General features: G+C 47.2%; 1 protein-coding gene across 2 annotated transcripts in view; it reads left to right on the forward strand.

The window, feature by feature from the left end:
- Positions 1-20,164, forward strand: part of CAD (carbamoyl-phosphate synthetase 2, aspartate transcarbamylase, and dihydroorotase) — a 399,701-nt gene that overhangs the window by 173,727 nt on the left and 205,810 nt on the right. For both annotated transcript variants that reach the window (XM_085613270.1, XM_085613271.1), the window contains exons 8-13: positions 489-601; positions 1,467-1,615; positions 1,715-1,846; positions 7,055-7,288; positions 9,977-10,198; positions 11,164-11,352. In XM_085613270.1, coding sequence (XP_085469396.1) covers positions 489-601; positions 1,467-1,615; positions 1,715-1,846; positions 7,055-7,288; positions 9,977-10,198; positions 11,164-11,352 — 1,039 coding nt within the window. The remainder of the gene's footprint in view (positions 1-488; positions 602-1,466; positions 1,616-1,714; positions 1,847-7,054; positions 7,289-9,976; positions 10,199-11,163; positions 11,353-20,164) is intronic.

Consider the following 20,164-nt stretch of genomic DNA (forward strand, 5'->3'; position numbering starts at 1 on the left):
AGTGCAAATGTGCAGGTATCTGGTGTGACGCAATCCCCTGTAGTTGGCTGTGTTTGAAACAGTTGTGAATTTGTGTGCGATATGAAGAAATGGTGGCAAGAGTGAACCTACCGGTCACTTTACTTTGACATTCTGTTCAGACACAACCCATATGTCATGTCTGTTTCATTTTTCAAACTATGGTGCACTGTTCAATTCATGCAGAAATCCCAATACAACCACTTCCAGTAGTGACTCCCACAGTGGAGTGGAGGTGGTTTTTATTTTCTTTGTAACAAGACTCCCTTTTCTGTACAATCACTGAAGACAAAATATTCGAAAAGTGAATCTGTGACCTCTTCAAACTCTAACGCTCTTACAGGAAATTAGCTTGCTTGGTGAAGGCCAGCTGCTGCATGGTGCAAATATATAAAAAACATGTGCATCTAAAACAATATATAGTTTTCAACAAGTAATTCTTCATTTGTTTGTTTTGTTTTCTTTTCCAGCGTCCAGTTCCATCCGGAGCACCGAGCTGGGCCAATGGACCTTGTTGACCTCTTTGATGTCTTCTTGGACACAGTCCGTGATGTCAAAAATGGGAGCCCATGTGGGAAGACAGGCAAGATATTACTTCAATTTATTTCCAGTGTTCTGAGTACTTATGCCCTCTCTTCGTCCCACACGTAGTTTCCAGGCAGCACCCTTAGGATTAAGCTTTTTGTTTCTACCTTCTAGAAATAAACCATTGATTTCCATTTTATTTGCTTAAGATATTTTGAGAAGTTTGAAAAAATGTTGAGCTACTATTGATAGTAACCAAATGCCACTGTATATCAAAGGGTGGCGAGTGAGGTATTACAAGATTATTGCGGTAGGTTGTAGTGGGTGAGGCAAAGAACTGTTGTTCAGAGTTCACACAGGTGATGTTTGAAGGCTGTTTCATAGGTGCTGATATCCGGGTGTATGTATGTTGTGTTTCTATAGTACAAACCTAACCAAAAGGCAGCAGAGCCCTGTACGGGGTCGTGGATCAGCATAAAGTGAGTTATAGGAGCGGTGTCCGGTTTTTAGGTGGTTAATGCATTGTGATGTAGTGAAAGGTTGTCCAGCTCAGTGGTTTGGGGTCATAGGAGGAATGCGGGGTTGATTTTTAGTGTAATTGGCTGTTTCTGGATATGGTTCAAGGTGGAAAGTGACACTGTCTAAACAAGTTAAGGAAGGCAGACGGCAGAAATTGGGTTTGGGCCACGAAACCTTTAAGGTCTGTGCTACACATGAGCCAGTTGCAGATGTGACTTTTTGAAATGTGCGCATGCAGGTGACCCGGCACTGTCGGTAAGTAAACTGTTCTTTTCTATTTAACTAAGATGTTCTCTAGCAGTACTTTGGAATTGTGCTGTGAAAATGAAAAAGAGAGGGCAGTGGTGATTCCTTCCTGCTAATTTACCTTTGTTCATCCTTTAATAATTGTGTTCCCTCCTCAGTCAAAGAAAGGCTGAGGGAGATGCTGACATACGAAGATTCTCCAGATGTGGAGGACCTGGCTGATTCGCGACCCTCCAAAGTTCTAATCCTCGGCTCTGGAGGTCTTTCCATTGGGCAGGCTGGCGAGTTTGACTACTCTGGCTCCCAGGTCAGATTGCTCATCACATGCTTACATTTTTATCATACAAACTCCCTTTTGTCCTCTGATTGTAAACCTTGTCTGCCTTTATTTTTCGTCTTTTTAAAGGCAATCAAAGCTTTAAAGGAAGAGAATATCCACACAGTGCTGATAAACCCTAACATCGCCACTGTCCAGACGTCCAAGGGCCTGGCCGACAAGGTGTACTTTCTCCCTATCACAGCAGATTATGTGACTGAGGTGAGTAACTCTTCAGTATAAAGGAAGCAAGCCGGGACTGCATCTTGGTGCCTCTACAGCTCCGTAGAAGCTTGCCTTGCTGCATCAGCAGTGGGATTTATCTAGTTTCTGTTGAGTCCATGTCATGGAAGTTACAAAGAATCCCAGTTTAATTTTGGAGGAGGTAGGATTTGTGCTAGTAACATTGGTTGATTGTATGAGCAAGTGAAAGAGCAGGGCAGAGTATTCTGATAGAATGAAAATATAATGGAAACCAGGGCTGAATCCAGATGTTTTTCCCATGGCAGTGGCAAATTGTGGAAATCTCACAGAGAATCCTATTACCATAGTGTTCATTGACTGCTTATACATTGCAGACCATTATGCCTCTTTATGGTCCTAGTATTTCTTAATCATCGCTATTTCCAACGTGCCATTGAGGCAGCTGTAAGTAACAAAAAGTGTAGACCTTCCCACGTCTGGTTGTGTTAGCCCTAAACTGGAAGGCATAATACTCACCCTCATCTCTTCCTCTAAATGATAGGCCACCCTCTGCCGATAAGAAAGGGAAATGGAACCTGGTAGAAGTCAGGAGAGACACTAGCCATACGCTCAGCTTCTTCGCAATATGATAAGGACATCGCTGTGCAACTCCATTAAAAAGGCAGAGACGCTGAAGTCCTTATTGGGCGGAATCGGGCTCTTAACCCTCCGCTTTGGATCCCTGATAAATCACATCAGTGTGCTGCCTACGCCTGTCTAATAATCCCTCTCAAGCATCAAATGTTAATACAGGCTGCAAAATCCCAGCCCTCATTCCAGGCAGGAGCCTTTTAGCTAGACTAGAGAATTAAATGAATATTTGTTCTCTGCCCCATGTTTCCATGTGGCCACAAAGAAAACTTTTGCAGGAGCTCCCCCGACATGAAACCAGGGATTAGAGCAGAGTGCAGACCAAAGATGAAAGCTGTGCACAGAATGGAATCGGGGTATCACTTGGTCATAACACATGAAATTATGATGGATAACATATTTAAATAAAATGTACCAATGCATTCTTTCTATGTATGGTCACTGAGCCTCAAATTTAACGTAGGGAATGCTAATTCCTACCACTGCATGGCCATCGATCACTTGGGTTATTGTAGTTTCCCCCTGATTCCCAGTGGTGGAGGAAGCCTGGTATTGCTGTGCCCAAGTCCGAATGGGGCAGCTGCCACGGTGGCAATGGGCCCTGCAGCCAAACATCACCTTGTGGGTGCCAATTAAATATATGCTTTCTTCATGGAGGCATGTTGGTGGGTGATTGTGTCTGTATTATTCCTTCCTGCCAGTTTCCAATATTAGTTTCTGACACGGGAAGGCTTCCAGTTCCCAGTACTGCAGACTGAAGCAGAGTGCTGGTTCGTGAGGGCTTCAAAGAGCCAACAAGCAGCACAGTTGATTTTTATTCCCACTATTCTGCTACTCGAGAAAGGTGGGACCGGGACATCCTGGGACAGACGTGGGGTTGAGAGCTGCATTGGGGAATTTTGTGTGTGTTTGCAATAGAGTGAAAATAAGATGTCAGTGCACTTCTTTTTACTAAAATAAGTGAACATGTGAAAAAAGTAAAATTGTGTTTGAGGCATGTAAGCTGTAGATCACATGCTTTGCATACTCCTGCCATCTAGTGTTGGGTCAGGATGTTTGCAGTTTGTTTTTCTTCGAAGAAGTCTTTTCCAGTCACGAGGTTGGTGACTCCTCCTTTCGGTGATAGCACGCATGGGCAGCCACTCCATTGTTAGATTGTTTTTTTCCGGTATCTGGCTCAGACATGAATTGCTGCTCTCTGGTTCGACACAGTTTCTTTGGTTTACCTCTGTGCGCAAGACACTCACCCTTGATGTTACTATTTTCGATCACGTATCCCATTCTCCGCGTATCGTATTAACCAGGCCGTCTGGCCTATCTGCATCAGGCCGCCTTGCAGCCAATGGAACGGAAATTTGAACTTCAGACTTGATGCTAGTCAGACTGCTTATACATTGCAGACCATTATGCCTCTTCATGGTCCTAGTATTTTTTAATCATCGCTATTTCCAACGTGCCATTGAGGCAGCTGTAAGTAACAAAAGTGTAGACCTTCCCACCTCTGGTTCTATTAGTCCTAAACTGTAAGGCCTAATACTCACCCTCATCTCTTCCTCTAAATGATAGGCCACCCTCTGCCGATGAGAAAGGGAAATGGAACCTGTTAGAAGTCAGGAGAGACACTAGCCATATGCTCAGCTTCTTGCCATATGATAAGGACATCGCTGTGCAACTCCATTAAAAGGGCAGAGAAGCTGAAGTCCTTATTGGGCGGAATCGGGCTCTTAACCCTCCGCTTTGGATCCCTGATAAATCACATCAGTGTGCTGCCTACGCCTGTCTAATAATCCCTCTCAAGCATCAAATGTTAATACAGGCTGCAAAATCCCATTCAAATTCTGCCCTCAGTGCCACGCGAAGTTTCCGCGCACCGACTCACACGAAGTGTGCAACTTGTGCTTGTCTCCGGTGCTCAGAGAACAGGACTGTGACGCGTTCAGGGCTTTTCGCTCCAAGAAGACGCTTTGCGACTGTCTGGCTCAACGTCCCGACATGCAGAGCCAAGGCGCAAGTTACATTACAGACCTCTTCGGAGGGGATACTGAACAAGAAGCTCGAGACGCCATGTTAGCTGAAGAGCAACAGGATCCCATCTCCAACTACGACTCGGAGGGGATGACAAAATCCCGCAAGGGCAGCGTACCACGCGTATAGATCCTCCCTTGCCCCAAAGTCCACCTCAGTCCAAGAAGGTGGCTCCAGTCCAACCCCTGCCTCCGGGCCATGGTCGGCACGAGAACATGTATCCGATGCCCCACCATCCACCTCTGCACCGAAACACACCGAATGGCCTTCCGGCTCCAAGCTGAGCCGCCCGAAAACGGTCTCCGATTTTAAACCTTGAGGATTAAAGTTGAAGCCAGGCTCTGGTTCGCCCCCTTAGACACTGAAAACACTTTTGGATCCTAAATCATCAGGATACAAAACCTCAGCAACAAAACCATCCGCTCTGAAACTTCCTGCCATGGGTGGGCCAGAGCCTGGCTTGGACTTCAATCCCGAAGATTTCGGATCCGAGCCTGTTTTCATGCGGCTCGGCCCTGAGCCGGAAGGCCTTTGGGTGTGTTTTGGTGCCGAGCTGGATGGCGGGGCGTCGGAAACATGTTCTAGGTGCCAACTGTGGCCCGGAGGCGGGGGTTGGATGGAGCCGCCTTCTGGGACTGAGGTGGACTTTGGGGCAAGGGAGGATCTGTACTCACGGTACTCTGCCCTTGCGGGATTTCGTCATCCCCCCTCCGAGTCGTGGTCAGAGATGGAGCTGGAATCCTGTTTTTCTTCAGCTCCCATGGCGTCTCCAGCTTCTTGTTCGCAATCTTCTCCGAAGAGGTCTGGAATGGAACTTGCGTGTTGGCTCTGGATGTCGCAACGTCAAGCCTGATGGCCGCGAAGTGTCTTCTTGGAGCGGAAAGCCTTGCACGTGTCGCAGTCCTGTTCTCTGTGCTCCGGAGACAAGCACAGGTTGCACACTTCTTGTGAATCGGTGCGCGGGAGCTTTGTGTGGCATGGAGGCCAGAATTTGAATGGAGTCCATTCCATCGACTGTGAGGCGGACCGACGCGGGTAGACCTGAATGCCTTCCACAAGCTTCCAGATCGAAAGGGTTTTTTTTTTTTTTTTTTTAAGTAAATACGATACGCGGAGAATGTGATATGGGATCGAAAAAAATACCGTCGAGGGCGAGTGTCTTGCGCACCGAGGTAAAGCAAAGAAATGATGTTGAACTGGAGCACAGCAATTCACGTCCGAACCTGATGGCAGAAAAATACAATCTAACAATGGAGTTGATGCCCATGTGCACTATCACCGAAAGGAGAAGTCACCTACCTCGTGACTGGAATGACTTCTTAGAAGAAAAACAAACTGCAAACATCCGGACCCATCAATAACTTGAAAATGCCAAGTAACACCAGACCTTCCCATCTTCATTTAAAAAGAGAAAGAAGAAGTAGGGGAGTGCAGGATTGTTCCCCAGTTTGTGACTATCCTGGCCTCCAGGGTTAAAAAAAACTATCACATCTCTTCTAGCCTGCCCACCCCTTCACTCCCTCCCCCGATTTCTTGCGTGTCCAATTCCTATTGTTTGCCTTTCTTCATAGGTTAAAGTTAATTAGCTGGTGGTTCTTGAACATTAATGAATAGATAGCGTGTCTGTTGTGAAAGCAAATACTCCGGAATGTAATCCTAAAAACTGTGCTTGGAATTAAGTGGATTAATAATACTTTTTACAATAACATTATTTCAATGGAGTTTTGAAGTCTTCCAGTGGCCACTAGATGCAACTTTATTTAACTACATTCTGTTTATTAGAGATTTGTAAAAGTACCATTTTTCTTGCCTATCGGTTACTTCAGAGCATATGTTGTAAGAGATACAGTTTCATTGTTGTAGGGGGATTGAACATGGCGAGTAATCAGAGTTTATATTTTTCAACATGGCCTCTGTTCTCATTCTCTTTGAATTGGAGGCCAGTCTTGAAAGTTCTTTTCTAGAGAGCTTCCAGATCTTTAAGTTTGGTTTCAGCTCCTAGGTTGGGGTTGATGAGTGTTCCAGAGTTTTGGTCCTACCAGAATGAGTTGCATAATTTTCCTTTGAAGAGCGATTTGCTTCTTAACACACTTTGCCACTATGTTGGATTGGGCAGCAAAGCAGTGTCTAGACGAATTCCCTGACTCTTCACTTCTTGTGAGGTGGAGATGAGCTTTGCCTGGTTTTTAGTGATGCTTATTCGTCGAAAGCGTTCCTTTATCCAGTGGAAACGGCGGTCCAGGAAAGATTTAATTGCAAGATTCGATGCAGCTGTATCTGGCCATTGACACAGTATTTCAAATGATGACTTATTGGTACTGCTGACATGATTCAATGTACCTCATGCTGTATAGAACATTCCACCACACAGTTCACCCACCATGCCTAAGTATGTAGACCTCGGCAGAGGAAGAGGTGGTAAAATATTCCTGTGCTGTCTCGAAGTCTGGAAGAGAGGTCAGCTTGCCCTATCGACCCGTCTGCAGAGACGGATGTGGCCTTTTTCCTGTGGCTGAAGGATGAAACGTATTCACAGTGTATTTCACCCCTTCCTGTTTTCCTCCATCCCAGGTCATCAAGAATGAGCGCCCCGATGGGATCCTGCTCACCTTCGGTGGTCAGACAGCCCTAAACTGCGGGGTCGAGTTGACGAAGCTGGGAGTGCTGGAGCGATACAACGTGCGGGTGCTGGGCACACCCGTCTCGTCCATCGAGATGACCGAGGACCGCAAGGTGTTCGTGGAGAAGATGGAGGAGATCAGCGAGCACGTGGCCCCCAGCGAGGCTGCCTCCTCACTGGAGCAGGTGATATGCAGTTGCAGTGGGCAATGGGGGGAGGGGAGATCAGGACTAACCAGTGGAACTATCGAGGGGTGTTTATGGGCACAAAGCTCCAGTGTGTATAGGCGCAGGTGATGTGTGGCACTAACAAACGGCTGCTAGCTTCTGTGGCTTGAGTTAAAGGTGGAGGAGGAGGCGTGGTCCTTGCGCCGTGGAGCAGTCTGTGGCTGTACTCTAGTAGAGAGATCTTACAGGTGGGACATATAGTAAACAAGCATTGAAAATGCAATAGGTCTCGCCTTCGATTAAGCTAAAGCCATTTGCTTTGCTAATCGTATTGTATAGCAAAGCAAATGGCTTTAACTTAATGAAAGCCAAGACCTATTGCAACTTTAATGCTTGTTCTTTTGTCCTAACCACTCCATGAGATTGGATGTGTTTTCCAACTGTCTCCCTACTGTACTTTTCTTTCCACTACTACATTCCGTGTTGCTCTTTTTTTACCCCTAGGACTGTCCCCACTTCTGATGTGCTTGCCCTTAAGAATTTAACATCCACTTTAGTTTCTCACCCGTGTTCTTCTAACTACCACCTCCACTTGACCTCTCACCCATTTGATTTTCTCTGCTCCCCCCAACTATGCCCCTGTTTTGCCTGCCCCACCTACGCATTTGTTATCTGATAATTTCACCCGACAGCTCTCTCAGGGAAAAAGGACCCCTCAGACACATCGCTCTATATGTAATACAGGATGCTAGCACGAAATAAATTAAGGATAATGACACAAAGGTGCATATATTCATCATTTAAACCAACATAACAGTGAACAACTAATTACGACATAAATTACATTTTATAACATACACACATTTGCCATTTTAAAGCAACAGGTCAGTCTTAGTCACAATGCTTAAAAAACTCAATGAGCTGTTTAATGGGTTACGGGCATACCCATCCAAAGGTATATATCATCTCCTTATACTTAAATATACCTATATGGGAAACCGTGCGGAAGGCTCCATACACTCAAGATCTTCATCTTTACACTGCTCATCACTCACAATGTGTACGTCCTGAGCAAGCACTGTTACGTGTACTTTCAGTGTACTCACACTCACCCTCCGAGCACACTGTGCCCCCCTCCCACCCGGGCATATACCCCTCCAGAAGACTTGATCTGTGGGTAGTGCAGCCCTCTTTCTCTCTGCTCACCAGTACTTGTCGATGGCGGTGACTTGGAGCGGGTTGGGCTGCTCAGGTTACAGGCGACGGCACTCCCCGTAGATGGCCTGGAGGCCAGGGGGTACCAGCGGGTTGAAGGGTAACGAAGGGGTCCCAGCAGCTGGAGTGGGCCGCAACTCGTCCATGCCTACGCCCTGGTTCTTGTCTATTCTGCGTTACAACTACGTCGCCGCTTATGAACTTCCAGGCTCCTCCTGAGAACTTCACTCGCTTCCCAGCCGGGCTGGAGGATCACTGTAGCCGCTTGTTGCTCCTGTGCAGGGCGACCAGTTCTAGCTCTCCGATTGGCTAAGAAGTTGCCAATCAAAAGCGACGTTAGGCGGAGCTTCACCACGGCTTCCCAAATCCTTGCCCGGAGGCAGGGGCAGACGTACTTTGCATCTTACTGTGCGACACCGACGTTTAACTGCGTCATAGAAATAAAAACAGGACATAAGTAAACACAACAAGCGCTCGCATCTCTTGTCTTTATGAGGCAATGTGTTTTGAACACATGGCCCCATAAAGATAAGAAGCCTTTTGCGACAAAAGGAAAGGCGCCCGGAAGGCAGACAAGCCTGTCCAGTGGGACGGCTCAAAAAGCCGAACAAAAACGTCTGGAACAGCTCTTTTCCAATGGCGGGCCACCGTTTAGCATAAACGGGGACGCCAGCCAATGGAAAAGAGGGGCAGGGCTTAATGCCCTTTACAGAAATTACCCGAAATCATTAAATCTCGCCAGTGAGACTGCGCATGTGCAGATCCTACGCCAGGCGAGACCTAAAAAGAAGTGGGTTGACTGTTCATGTCTACACAGCATGTCCTCTGTCGGGTTGTAAGCCTGTTGAAACGATAAAAGCCAACCATTTGGCTATGCTTTTGCATTAACAATAAAGTAGATCGGTGTAAGATTTTAGAAAATTTAATGTGAATTTGACAATATTCAGTCGACTATTTTGCTTCCTCTTATGAGCTCTTCTAAAGAAACCAAAGTGAGGGCTAGAATGATTACAGTGCGTTACATACTGTCTTGCTGCTTGCTCTTGGTTGTGGAAGGCACCAATATGTGCTTGATTAAGACTTGTCAATTTATCTGTGGTTAATAGTGTTGTGATGTTTTTAAAATAAACAGTTTGCCTCACTACCACGTCATTCCCTTAGCTGATTCTGCTGAGAGCAGATGCTGATTTTATTTTCTTCATAGAATGTTGCACTTAAATAGTAAGATGCTTAGATGCCTTTCTATACATCAAAGTTCTACTTTCTACTTCCCTGACAGAACCATTTAGGACTGTGTATACAGAGCTGAGTTAGAGTTGTAAAAACAGAGTTTTGTGTTAGCAAGAAATGTTAAGCTGCTACTTTTGCGTCAAGCTTTCATTGCATCCATGAAAGACTGTGAAACTTAAGTGTTTTTTGCAACCTTTTTATTTCGTGTGTTCTTTTTCAAAGTATATAATTCATCTACGTACTTTCTTCTTTCTGCCTTAGGCTGTCGCTGCTGCTGAGCGGATAGGATACCCTGTCCTTGTTCGATCTGCTTATGCTCTGGGTGGACTGGGCTCAGGCTTCGCCAACACGAAGGAAGAACTCGCAGCCCTCGTGTCGCAGGCATTCGCCCATACCACACAGGTTCTGGTGGACAAGTCACTGAAAGGCTGGAAGGAGATAGAATACGAGGTGGTCCGTGATGCCTACAACAACTGCATAACGGTGAGCTTGTGCACCGCGGAGTTGTGCTGAGGTGGTACATCTCAGTTGCCTTTCCTCGGACTGGGTGTAATGTTGAATGAAGTAGTGCAGTCTGCCCTCACTTGGGGACATGGGGATGGGCAATCTAGGCAGATTAATGTCACTTGAAGTGTTGATAATGTAAATGATGTAGTGATGCCGTATTCACGAAGGATCTTATGCTTGGGTGTAGACTGTAGTTAAATAAAGACTGGTAGGCTGGGGTCTCTAGTGGCATTGGGGCTATTACTGCTGTTACGAGTGGTACATTTGTAGTTGAGAGTTTGTGTAGTGTTCTATCATGGCTTGCACTCTGGCCGAAGGTTTGGGGGACAGCATGATAGTTTTGGGGTGCAGGTACTGACCTGGGTTGCACTCAATGAGATTCTGAACCTAATCCGGCACCGATGATGAGCAGGCTGCTTTTCACAGAAGAGCCATAGTGCAGTGGAAGTTTGTGCAAGCTGCCTTGTCTAGGAACAGTGGTGGAAAGGTTGTGCAGACTGCCCTTTGCAGAGCCCAACATGAAAGAATCTAACACTTAAATCGTATGTTCCTCTTGGTCTGCTCTGCTAGCTTTGCCTCTGTGTAATGGGATAAATTGCTATTTATATAAATCTGCAGATCGGGTTATTTGCAGGCTTCTCTGTCATAGATCATCAACTACATTGAAGGGCACTGCGGTCAAGACAATGTATCGTAGACATAAATATTTTTTAACTTTTCAGTTTTTTTTCTCTTACATACCACTATCTATCGGTCATTAAATGACAGTGGGTTGAAAACGACAGGCCTGCATGTCTTTGTGACTGAATATGCAGCTGGATGCCTGACGCATTGTTACACCTGGCGTTTCTGTGGTTTCTGTTGTATATTAATCAACATATTGTTATTACGTGTGATGGACGAACAGCATCTTCTGTGTCTAACCTCTCTTCCTTGGTCAGGTTTGTAACATGGAGAACGTCGACCCATTGGGCATTCACACTGGAGAGTCCATTGTGGTGGCGCCAAGCCAGACGCTTAATGATCGGGAGTACAACATCCTGCGCAACACCGCCATCAAGGTCATTCGTCACCTGAGCATTGTGGGAGAATGCAACATCCAGTATGCGCTCAATCCAGAGTCCGAGCAGGTAAGGCCGGTGAAACTACGAGGTGAACTTGAGTGAGACCTATTGCAGGGCTCTGTTGAAATCTGCAATTACTTTACAGTGTTTAAAAAAGGCAACAACTCTACTTATAAAAGTTTAGTAGTTATTTCTGTTGTATGCTCCCATAGCAGAGTGAGAATTAGTGATGAGCACCAGTTTGTATTGTGACACTTCCAACAAACCTGTTTCCAGTAAAAAGAATTACCTAAAAATTCTTTACAATCTATTTTTTCTCGTCATTTGCATGTCTTTTTATTGTAAACTAGTACAAATTCAATATAATGTAATTTCTTCAAAATGAACAGGCATAATGTCCTGAATATCACTGTTACAAGTCACAAAGATACAAAAACCCATAGGCTAAAGCATCATTCACGTTCACTTACATACCGTCACTCATAACTCTTACACACCAACATCCAAATCCTAAAAACATTTTTTTACATTCATATTTGTCTCCTACCAAGTCTTGTATATTTTGATATTTTCCATAATTTCTTTTCCTGTTTACAGTCTTCAATATTTCAATCACAATTCACAAAACCGCTATAGCGTCATCTACTAGTAATTCTTTTTCATTTTTCACACTGACTGTGGCTCATGTTAGATAACTCCTTACACAACAAATCTTTGTTTTTTGTTTTTTCAATGGTGCTGTAGCTGATTTTTGATATCTTCTCAACACGCGATTCTCAGGATTCAATCTATTTTTGCTGTGTAAATGTTAATCTGTGAATGATTTCTCCAATACAAGTACTCATAATATAAATGAGAAATTCAAGACCATCTCAAGTGCTGGGTGAAGCTAACTTTATAGAAAAGTTGCTTTATACAAATGTATAGTTTCCCATGTCCATCAAATCCTACAAATTGGCACATTTCTTCACATTTCTTCAGTAAAGAATTAAATTATTGTAAAAGAAAGTCTGTATGAAATACTTTCATATTGACATGCGCGTTTGTCTTAATACTATGCTCACAGGCTCAGTCTTCTAACAGCATTGCAAAGATGAGTGAAAAATGCTGTTTTATGATCACAACGTGAGCCAAATGCCTTGTTGCATCACTGTCATATATTTTTTTTTCTAAATTATTTTTATTTAACGAGAAAAATAAAAAGGAAAACATAACATTTGCTTTAGAAATCCTTACAGCATGCATCGCTGTCATTTTTAACCATCAGACAGGTACTCTATTCTTTTATATTACTGGTTTCCTTGCTGTTAAATTCTACTTAACGTTTGGTACAAACTTTTTCAGAACTAAATACAATGTAGTTAATAGGGTAGGGACGGCACTGGCAACCCTTCCTGTTTTGTATACTTTTTTGTCTTTTGCGTTTGATCGTAGTCTGCAGCACCTTCTGCAGAATGGATTGGTAGTACCTAGGATTCTGCTACATTCCCCCCCCCCCCTCCCCCTCCAGGCTAGTGTGTCCCTTAGGTTTAGTGATTTGTACAATGCTTTTGTGCCATTCTGACACTAGTGTATTAACAGCAGTTTCTGTGAAAAACTTTGCGTATATTGCATCCTCTGTGTGGTACATGGAGGTCTGCAGGCTCACTGTGTAGGTTTGTTCTCTGTGTTATTGGTGGTGTCTTTTCTTTTTTGTTTGTTTATTGAGAAAAATAAACTGTTTTCAGTACATCGCTAGATACACAGTGCTGTATACGTTCAAGTATTGAAATGCATGTCATACACTGATATATAGCGCTGATAGATCAGGCAGTATAGTGCAATAGTAGCGTCACGTATTCTACATATCTAGCATATTCTCAACTCTGTACTTGAGTCCATGAGATGGGTTACACGGAAGCAAGTGATGTAAAAAGAAAACATATGTTCAATGGGTGCAATTTTTCATCCCTAGGAGTCCAACAAAAGGAACATGATCATTCTCGATTGGTGCATTGCACAGATCCATAGATTTGTGGTGTCTCTTCTCATGTGTCTTGTGGATAGGGCACCAGATTTTCTACTCTAAACCTGGGGCATGAAAGGGATGGTATGTCATGACTATTACAGTCTCTTCTGTATGTTCCTCACAGTGCCTTGGATTTCATAAACTGGATTGTTAGGCTCACTAGTGAAGCCTCTATAGCATCTCAGCCCAGTTCCTATGTGGATATATATAGGTTTCCCTTCAAAATAACGTTTTGTTTTGTCTTAAAAGCAGTATTTTTTTAGGGGGGGGGGGAAGGGGCAACCGCCGAGGAAGGTGACCGCTCTCTGAAGCGGCTCCCGTCACCTGCCTCATTAACCACCTACCATACATTCAAAAATCCAGCTACCATGACAGAAATTCCTGTGTACCACTAGCTGCGAGGAAGCCGAAAAGGTAGCAATTGATGTCCTACGTTTGCCCTCTGGAGAGAAAAGCTGTGAGGCGAGGTGGCGCCGCAGCCTTGCATACTTCTGAGGGTATTGTGAGCAGTGCTAAATTGCCCCAGCAGAGAGCACCCCAAGCTGACCGTTGTACTGGGACACGACCTTGCAACAGGCGTCTAAGTGAAGAGTGGAGATGACCCTGCAGGTGAGGGCAAGGAACGGCGGCGCCTTTGGCTTCAACCTCGGACCTGGTGTTGCGTAAGTGATGCTCTGACAGTGGACATGCTTGAATTCCTCCATAGTGGACTTGACAGCATAGCTCTTGGGCTTTGCGGGCAGAAAGGATGCACAATGGACAGCCTCCCTTGCTGACTTGTTATTGGCACCCCACCTTCATAACAAGGCTTTCACAGTGGCAGCCCCTGAAAGCGGCGCCTCTACGCAGCAGTGCCACGTGGACACCAAAGACTGGAGCTCTTTTGCTGAGTTGCTGCCATTAAATAACTGTAGCATGGGCTATAGCGCGCCCTTCATAGTTGCGTGCCTCCCGAGTAGACGCTGGATGACCATTTATTCCCCGCAGGACAGCAAGTATGTGTGGCACCAGGAATCTTTGAACATTGTACAGTGCAAGGTGCCTCTTCAGACAGCTATTGTGGTGGAACACTAAAGGCACCACAACATGATCTGCGTGAGTCTTCTGGTGCCTCAAAACTACAAGTATGCTGCCCCGGGAGCGTCTATGGTGAGTGAATTCTATCTTGGGACTTTGTTGCCTCCTATTCAGCCTCCATTGGAGGGGTTGCCCCCTCACAATCGCTTCTGCGTGGCTGGTGGCCCTGCAAACTGGAGTACCATCCCCAAGAAGCTGACAGGGAAACTGGGGGAGGAGAAAAGAAGGGGGTGGGGGGGTCACTTTCCCACTCTCTGGAAGGAGGTGGAGAGTACTGACGTCCCCCCACCCCCCATTCATCACTACACTGATGGGTGTTGTGTGGCAGCGCCCAATACAAACCACTAGTGATGACCGGTGGGAAGGGAGCCCATACTGTCTACCAGACCAAGTTGAACAAATGCACCCTACCAAGAGACTCTACTGCTGTGCCGATGACAGAGGGACGGCCAACTCTTGTAGCCCAAGCCCCTCAGACAAAGGAAACACCCATCCTGACAGACATAATGGCTGCAATACAGGGAGTCCTTGAATGCAAAATTGTCTCCATTGTAGTCTCCTTGATACGAGTGGATCTCTGCAATACAAGTGTGTAGGAAGCTGGCTCTATATTTTATTTCTTTGTGACTCATTGTATCCTTTGGGATCCAGATTTTTGCCCTGGCTGGCTGTTGTTTTCTTGTGATCCTTCATCTTCAAGTATACTATACCAAAGTGAGGTATAGTGTGCAGAGTCCAGTGGAACCCCAAACGTAGGCAGAGGTAAAGTTCGATAGAACGTTACTCTCTATTTGTGGTAGTGTGGTCGGGCAGTAAGGCAGTATCAGAGGGCAGTGTTAAGCATTTGTTGTACACACTCAGTCAGCAAATGAATTCACACACTCAAAGACTGAACTTCAGACCAATTGTTCTTGTATAAAATATTCTTTTAGTTATTTTATTTTCTAGAACCAAGCAAGCCTGGCACAGGTAAGCAATACATTCTTTACAGTAGTAATGCAAATGAAATACAGTTTGAATGATTGTATTTGCACTTTGGTTTGATTTACAGTATGGATGCAGAGAAATGCAATACTTCGTAAATACAGTACATAGATGTGAGTTGACTTTTTAGTAAAATAGCAGGTAAGTAACTTTTGAGATTACTAGGCTTATACAGAGTAGTATACCTAGATACTACTCTGGGACATTTCCTGAAAACAGCTAAGTAGAATCGCTTTTGTAAGATAATGCAAATGTAAAGAATTTCTTTAGTTTCTCAAACTCTACACTTAAAAACTTTTTACAGAAAAACTGTCCGTGTTCTCCTATGGAGGAAAATAGTGTTATCGGTTTTGAGATAAGTATTTAGTAGTGGGAGTTGAGGTTCTGGGGGTAGACTCGGGGGTCCCCTAGGGTCAAGGATGCACTGTAGTTAAACCCTCAGCGGCACTAGGGCGGCCGGGTGCAGAGTGCTGAGGCCCAATATTATCCAATGGGGTTAAGGGGCCTCCGGTTGGTGGCTGCTGACGAGCAGGCCACTGGCTTGTGGGAGCAAAGCTCCTGGACTTTAGCTCAGGGCAAATGGGGAAACAAATTGGCACCAAAGGTGCACCCTCAGCAGCACCAGGGTGGCCGGGTGCAGGGTGCTGTTTCGGCGTTGGACGCCCTCTTGTTTTCAATGGAGAACCTCCGTTTGGGAAGGAGACTGCAGGCTTGGGGACGAAGGTCTTCCGGGTGCGACCACCTCTTCGAGAGGTAAGTTGGGAAGTTAGGGGTTGGTTAGGCACTGTTGGTTTGGGCACACAAGGCCGTTGGGCGTCTGGTGCAGGCGTGCCGTTTGGGGTCAGATCTTCTTACCAGCTCCTGGTCGTGGTTGGGTGGGCCTTCTGGATTTAGACTGCAGGCGTAGGCTGGAGGCTTGAGGCAGGTCAGGAGTCGCCGCATCTCGAATCGGGATCGCCGGGTTGACCACCTCGTGGTGTTTGCCCGCTCGGGCCGTGGACGGCGGGTGCAGAGGGGTGCGGATTTGCAGTTTCCGGCCAAGGCCAGAGGTTGCAGATTAACAAATCTGGTGTTCACGGGAGACAAAGTCTTTGTAGTTGAAGGCAGGCAGGTCCTCTGGGGTTTTCGAGGTTGCTGGCTGCAGGACACACTGGGATTTTGCAGGAGCAGGTTCGAAGGGGAGACAGGCCGATAGGGCTGGGGACAAGTCAGTGGGTGTCTTCCTCTTGTCATCTGCTTCACGGCTGTTCGGTCCATCTTTTTATTCTTGCATCTTCTTTTCTGCGGAAGCAAGGTTCAGGGGTGCCCCATAATACTAGATTTAGGAGCGTTACAGGTAGGTAAAAGGTAGGGACCAATGGGTCCCTTCCCTGGGGTGGGTACACCCCTTATTATGCCACCCGCCAGTGGGAGGGGGGCACGAGCCTGTCCCTGGTTGGCTGATTCCCCTCATATTCAAGATGGCGTTTACTGAGAGTTGTGCTTCACCTCACCTGCCCCACCTGAGGGGTGGAGTTGGCAGAGGTGGGCACACCTCTCTTCCTCACTTGTTTTTCCCGCCCAAATTGGCGGTCCGAACCAATGGGGACCAGTTGCTGAAAGCAGCAAGGGGCCTGGGGAAGCTCACAAAGGTGAACCCTGCCCATCCTGTGGTAGCAGGCTTGGTCCCTCGTCCCAGGATGTGCCTTGTTTCAGGCCCCAGAGAGCAGCAGGCTCTCGACCTAAGGGTCCAGAAACATATCTGGTGGTGGCAGCTGAAAGCAGCCACTCTGCCTGGACACTAGTGGTAAGTTCGTTTTCAGGGGGCATCTCTAAGATGCCCTCTGTGTGCATTTTTTATTAAATCCCACACTGGCACCAGTATGGGTTTAATGGGCTGAGAAGTTTGATATCTAATTTCCCAGTTTTCAGTGTAGCCATTCTGGTCCTGTGGAGTTTGTAATGACAATCTCCCAGCACCATATACTTTTAATGGCAGCACTGCATTTACAATGTCTAAAAATGGACTTAGACACAGTAGGGGTACAGGAATCATGCACCTATACCCTCACCACTGGTATAGTGCACCCAGCTAGAGGGGTGACTGATTTATGCCAGGGCAGTGGGCTGTAGGCATGTCAAACAGAGGTGTGTGCCATGTCAACTCTTCACTTTGTTCTGCACCAAAACATGCTGCCTGCAAAGGCTTTGTGTGTGTAGAGGTACAGGGCCTCTAAGGATGGGACAGTAAGTGCTGCAGCCCTTAGAGGTTTTCCCTGGTCAGAGTGTCCTGGGTACCTGTGGTACCGTTTGCCAGGGGCTGAACTGTGTCCAAAGATGCCAATTGGATTAGATTTTGGGAAAGAACACAGGCCCCGGGAACCCAATTGGCAGGGACCCAGGGCACATCAAGTGAAAGTGACTCTGTAGTCTGGCAGAAGGTGGGAGGATTACTGCAACAGAAATCCACTTTCCTACAAGAGGTCCCCCGTCAAAGAGGAAGAAGACTCGGTCGATAAAGGCTTTACTGAAAACTGGGAAGTTTGCTATCAAACTTCTCAGCACATTAAGCCCCCACTGATGCCTGTGTGGAATTTAATGAAAAATGCACTCATCGGGCTACCTAGAGATGCCCCCTGAAAAATGACCAGCCTCTGGTGGGTTCGCTGACTGGTACACACCAGCCTGCCACCACGAGACATGTTTCTGGACCCCTGGGGTGGGAGCCTTTGCTCCCTGAGCCTAGAAACAAAGCCTTTCCTGGGCGAGGTTTTCACACATCCCCCAGGCCAGGAAGAGCCATCTGTGGCAGGGGAGCTTCAAAGGCCTGGCAGCCTTTGTAATGGGACCCCCAGCCTCTCCTGCTGTCAGGAGCAGGCCCCCTTTCTGTCTCCCCTACTTTTCGGCTGGAAGACAGGAGGGAAAAAGTAGCCAGCCCAGAAGGTGTGCCCACCTCTGCCAACCCCAACCCTCAGGTGGGGAAGGTGAGGTGAAGCCCACTCTTCAGTGCCCGCCATCTTGCAGATGGCAGGCACTCCAAAATCTGGATTAGGGACTGTGTGTGAGAAAGTGCCATCTTTCTTGCATGGTATGCCACCACTTTTTGCTGAATTGCTGAATGTACTTTGACTGAGTGTGCCCTGGACTCCTGCCAATCAGGTGCCCAGGGCCTATGTTCCTTCCCTAAAGACTTAAAACCCAAATTGGCAAACCCTGGCCACATGTCAGACCGTAGGTACCCAGGGCCTTGTGACCAGGGAAGGCCTCTAAGGGCTGCAGCACTTGCTGTGCCACCCTTAGAGGCCCTGTACCCTAACACTAACTAACTAACTAACTAACTAACTAACTAACTAACTAACTAACTAACTAACTAACTCACACACACGCACACGCACACACCCACCCCCCCCCCCCTTTGCAGGCTGAGTGTCTGAGAGTCGACATGGCACACATTCCTGTGTGCCATGCCCACCACCTACACTGCCCTGGCATGCATCAGCCACCCCTCTAGCTGGGTGCCCTATGCCAGTGGTGTGGGCACAGAAGCATGAGCCCTGTGCCCCTACAGTTCCCAGGTCCATTCCTGGGCACTGTAAGTGCGGTGCTGCCATTTAAGAGTACATGGTGCTGAGAGCTTGTCAAACACGAACTCCACAGCACCATAATGGCAACACTGAAGACTGAGAAGTTTGGTATCAAACTTCTCAGCACATTAAACCCGCACTGATGCCAGTGTGGGATTCAATGTACCAAGCACCCCAGAGGGCATCTTAGAGATGCCCCCTGAAACCTAACCTACAATCCACGTCTGATCTGGGAGGCTGCCTAGGCTGCCACACAGCAGACGTGTTGCTGGACCCATGGGTAGGAGAGCCCCTGCTCTCCTGGGCCTGCAACAATGCACATCCTGGGCGAGGTGCTAGATCTCCTCCCCCAGGATGGGCAGGGGGAAGCTTCAAAGGCATGCCGCCTCTGTGAGCTTCCCCAGGCCACTGGCAGCCCCCACTCTGGCGGGAAGCCTGGCCGGAAACCCCAAATAAGGACAGGGGATGTGCCAGCCTGCCAACCCCACCCCTCAGGTGGGGGAGGCGAGGTGAAGCACATCTCCGGGCACTCGCCATCTTGAAGATGGGAGGCCCTACCCAATCAGGACTAGGCTACTGCCCTCATCCCACAGGAGAGAGGCAGGATAGGGGTGTGTACCCACCCCAGGACAGGGACCCATTGGTCCCTGCTCTTCACCCACCTGTAATGTAGTATTTAGGGGCACCCTGAACCTTCCTTTTCCAGATTCCGAAATACAAAGAAGAGCAAGAAGAAAGAAGACCTGCCCTGCAGCTGCTAAGAAGAGGAAGACACCAACTGCTTTGGCCCCAGCCTTACCGGCCTGTCGACCCTCGAATCTGCTCCTGCTCTTGTGGCCAGCAACCTCACAAACCCCGGAGGACCTGGCTACCTTTTGGCTCTAAGCACCTGGGACTCCCATGAGTAGAGGCTCTACTCAAAATCAGCTTCTAATCCCTGGCATCAGCCCGGAACCGCGAACCCTGCACACTCTGCATCCGCCAAGCCTGGCCTGTGCCAGAGTGAACAAAGACCACGAGGACGACCCCCATCGACTGTGACCCCGAGTCCGGCACCCAAGGACTTCCCTCGACGCTCCGGACGACGCCTGTAGCCTCAGAACCAGGTATTCCTCCCCCCCCCAACCGCGATCAACAGAGGGTAAGATTTCCTGACACCAATAGGCACCCCTGCACCGGGCGCCCTGCGGCCCCCTGTGCCCAACTTCTGGGTACCTACCTATCCTCCAACTACCCAACTTGCCTC

The sequence above is a fragment of the Triturus cristatus genome, chromosome 6 (assembly GCF_964204655.1).
Source record: "Triturus cristatus chromosome 6, aTriCri1.1, whole genome shotgun sequence".
NCBI lineage: Eukaryota > Metazoa > Chordata > Amphibia > Caudata > Salamandridae > Triturus > Triturus cristatus.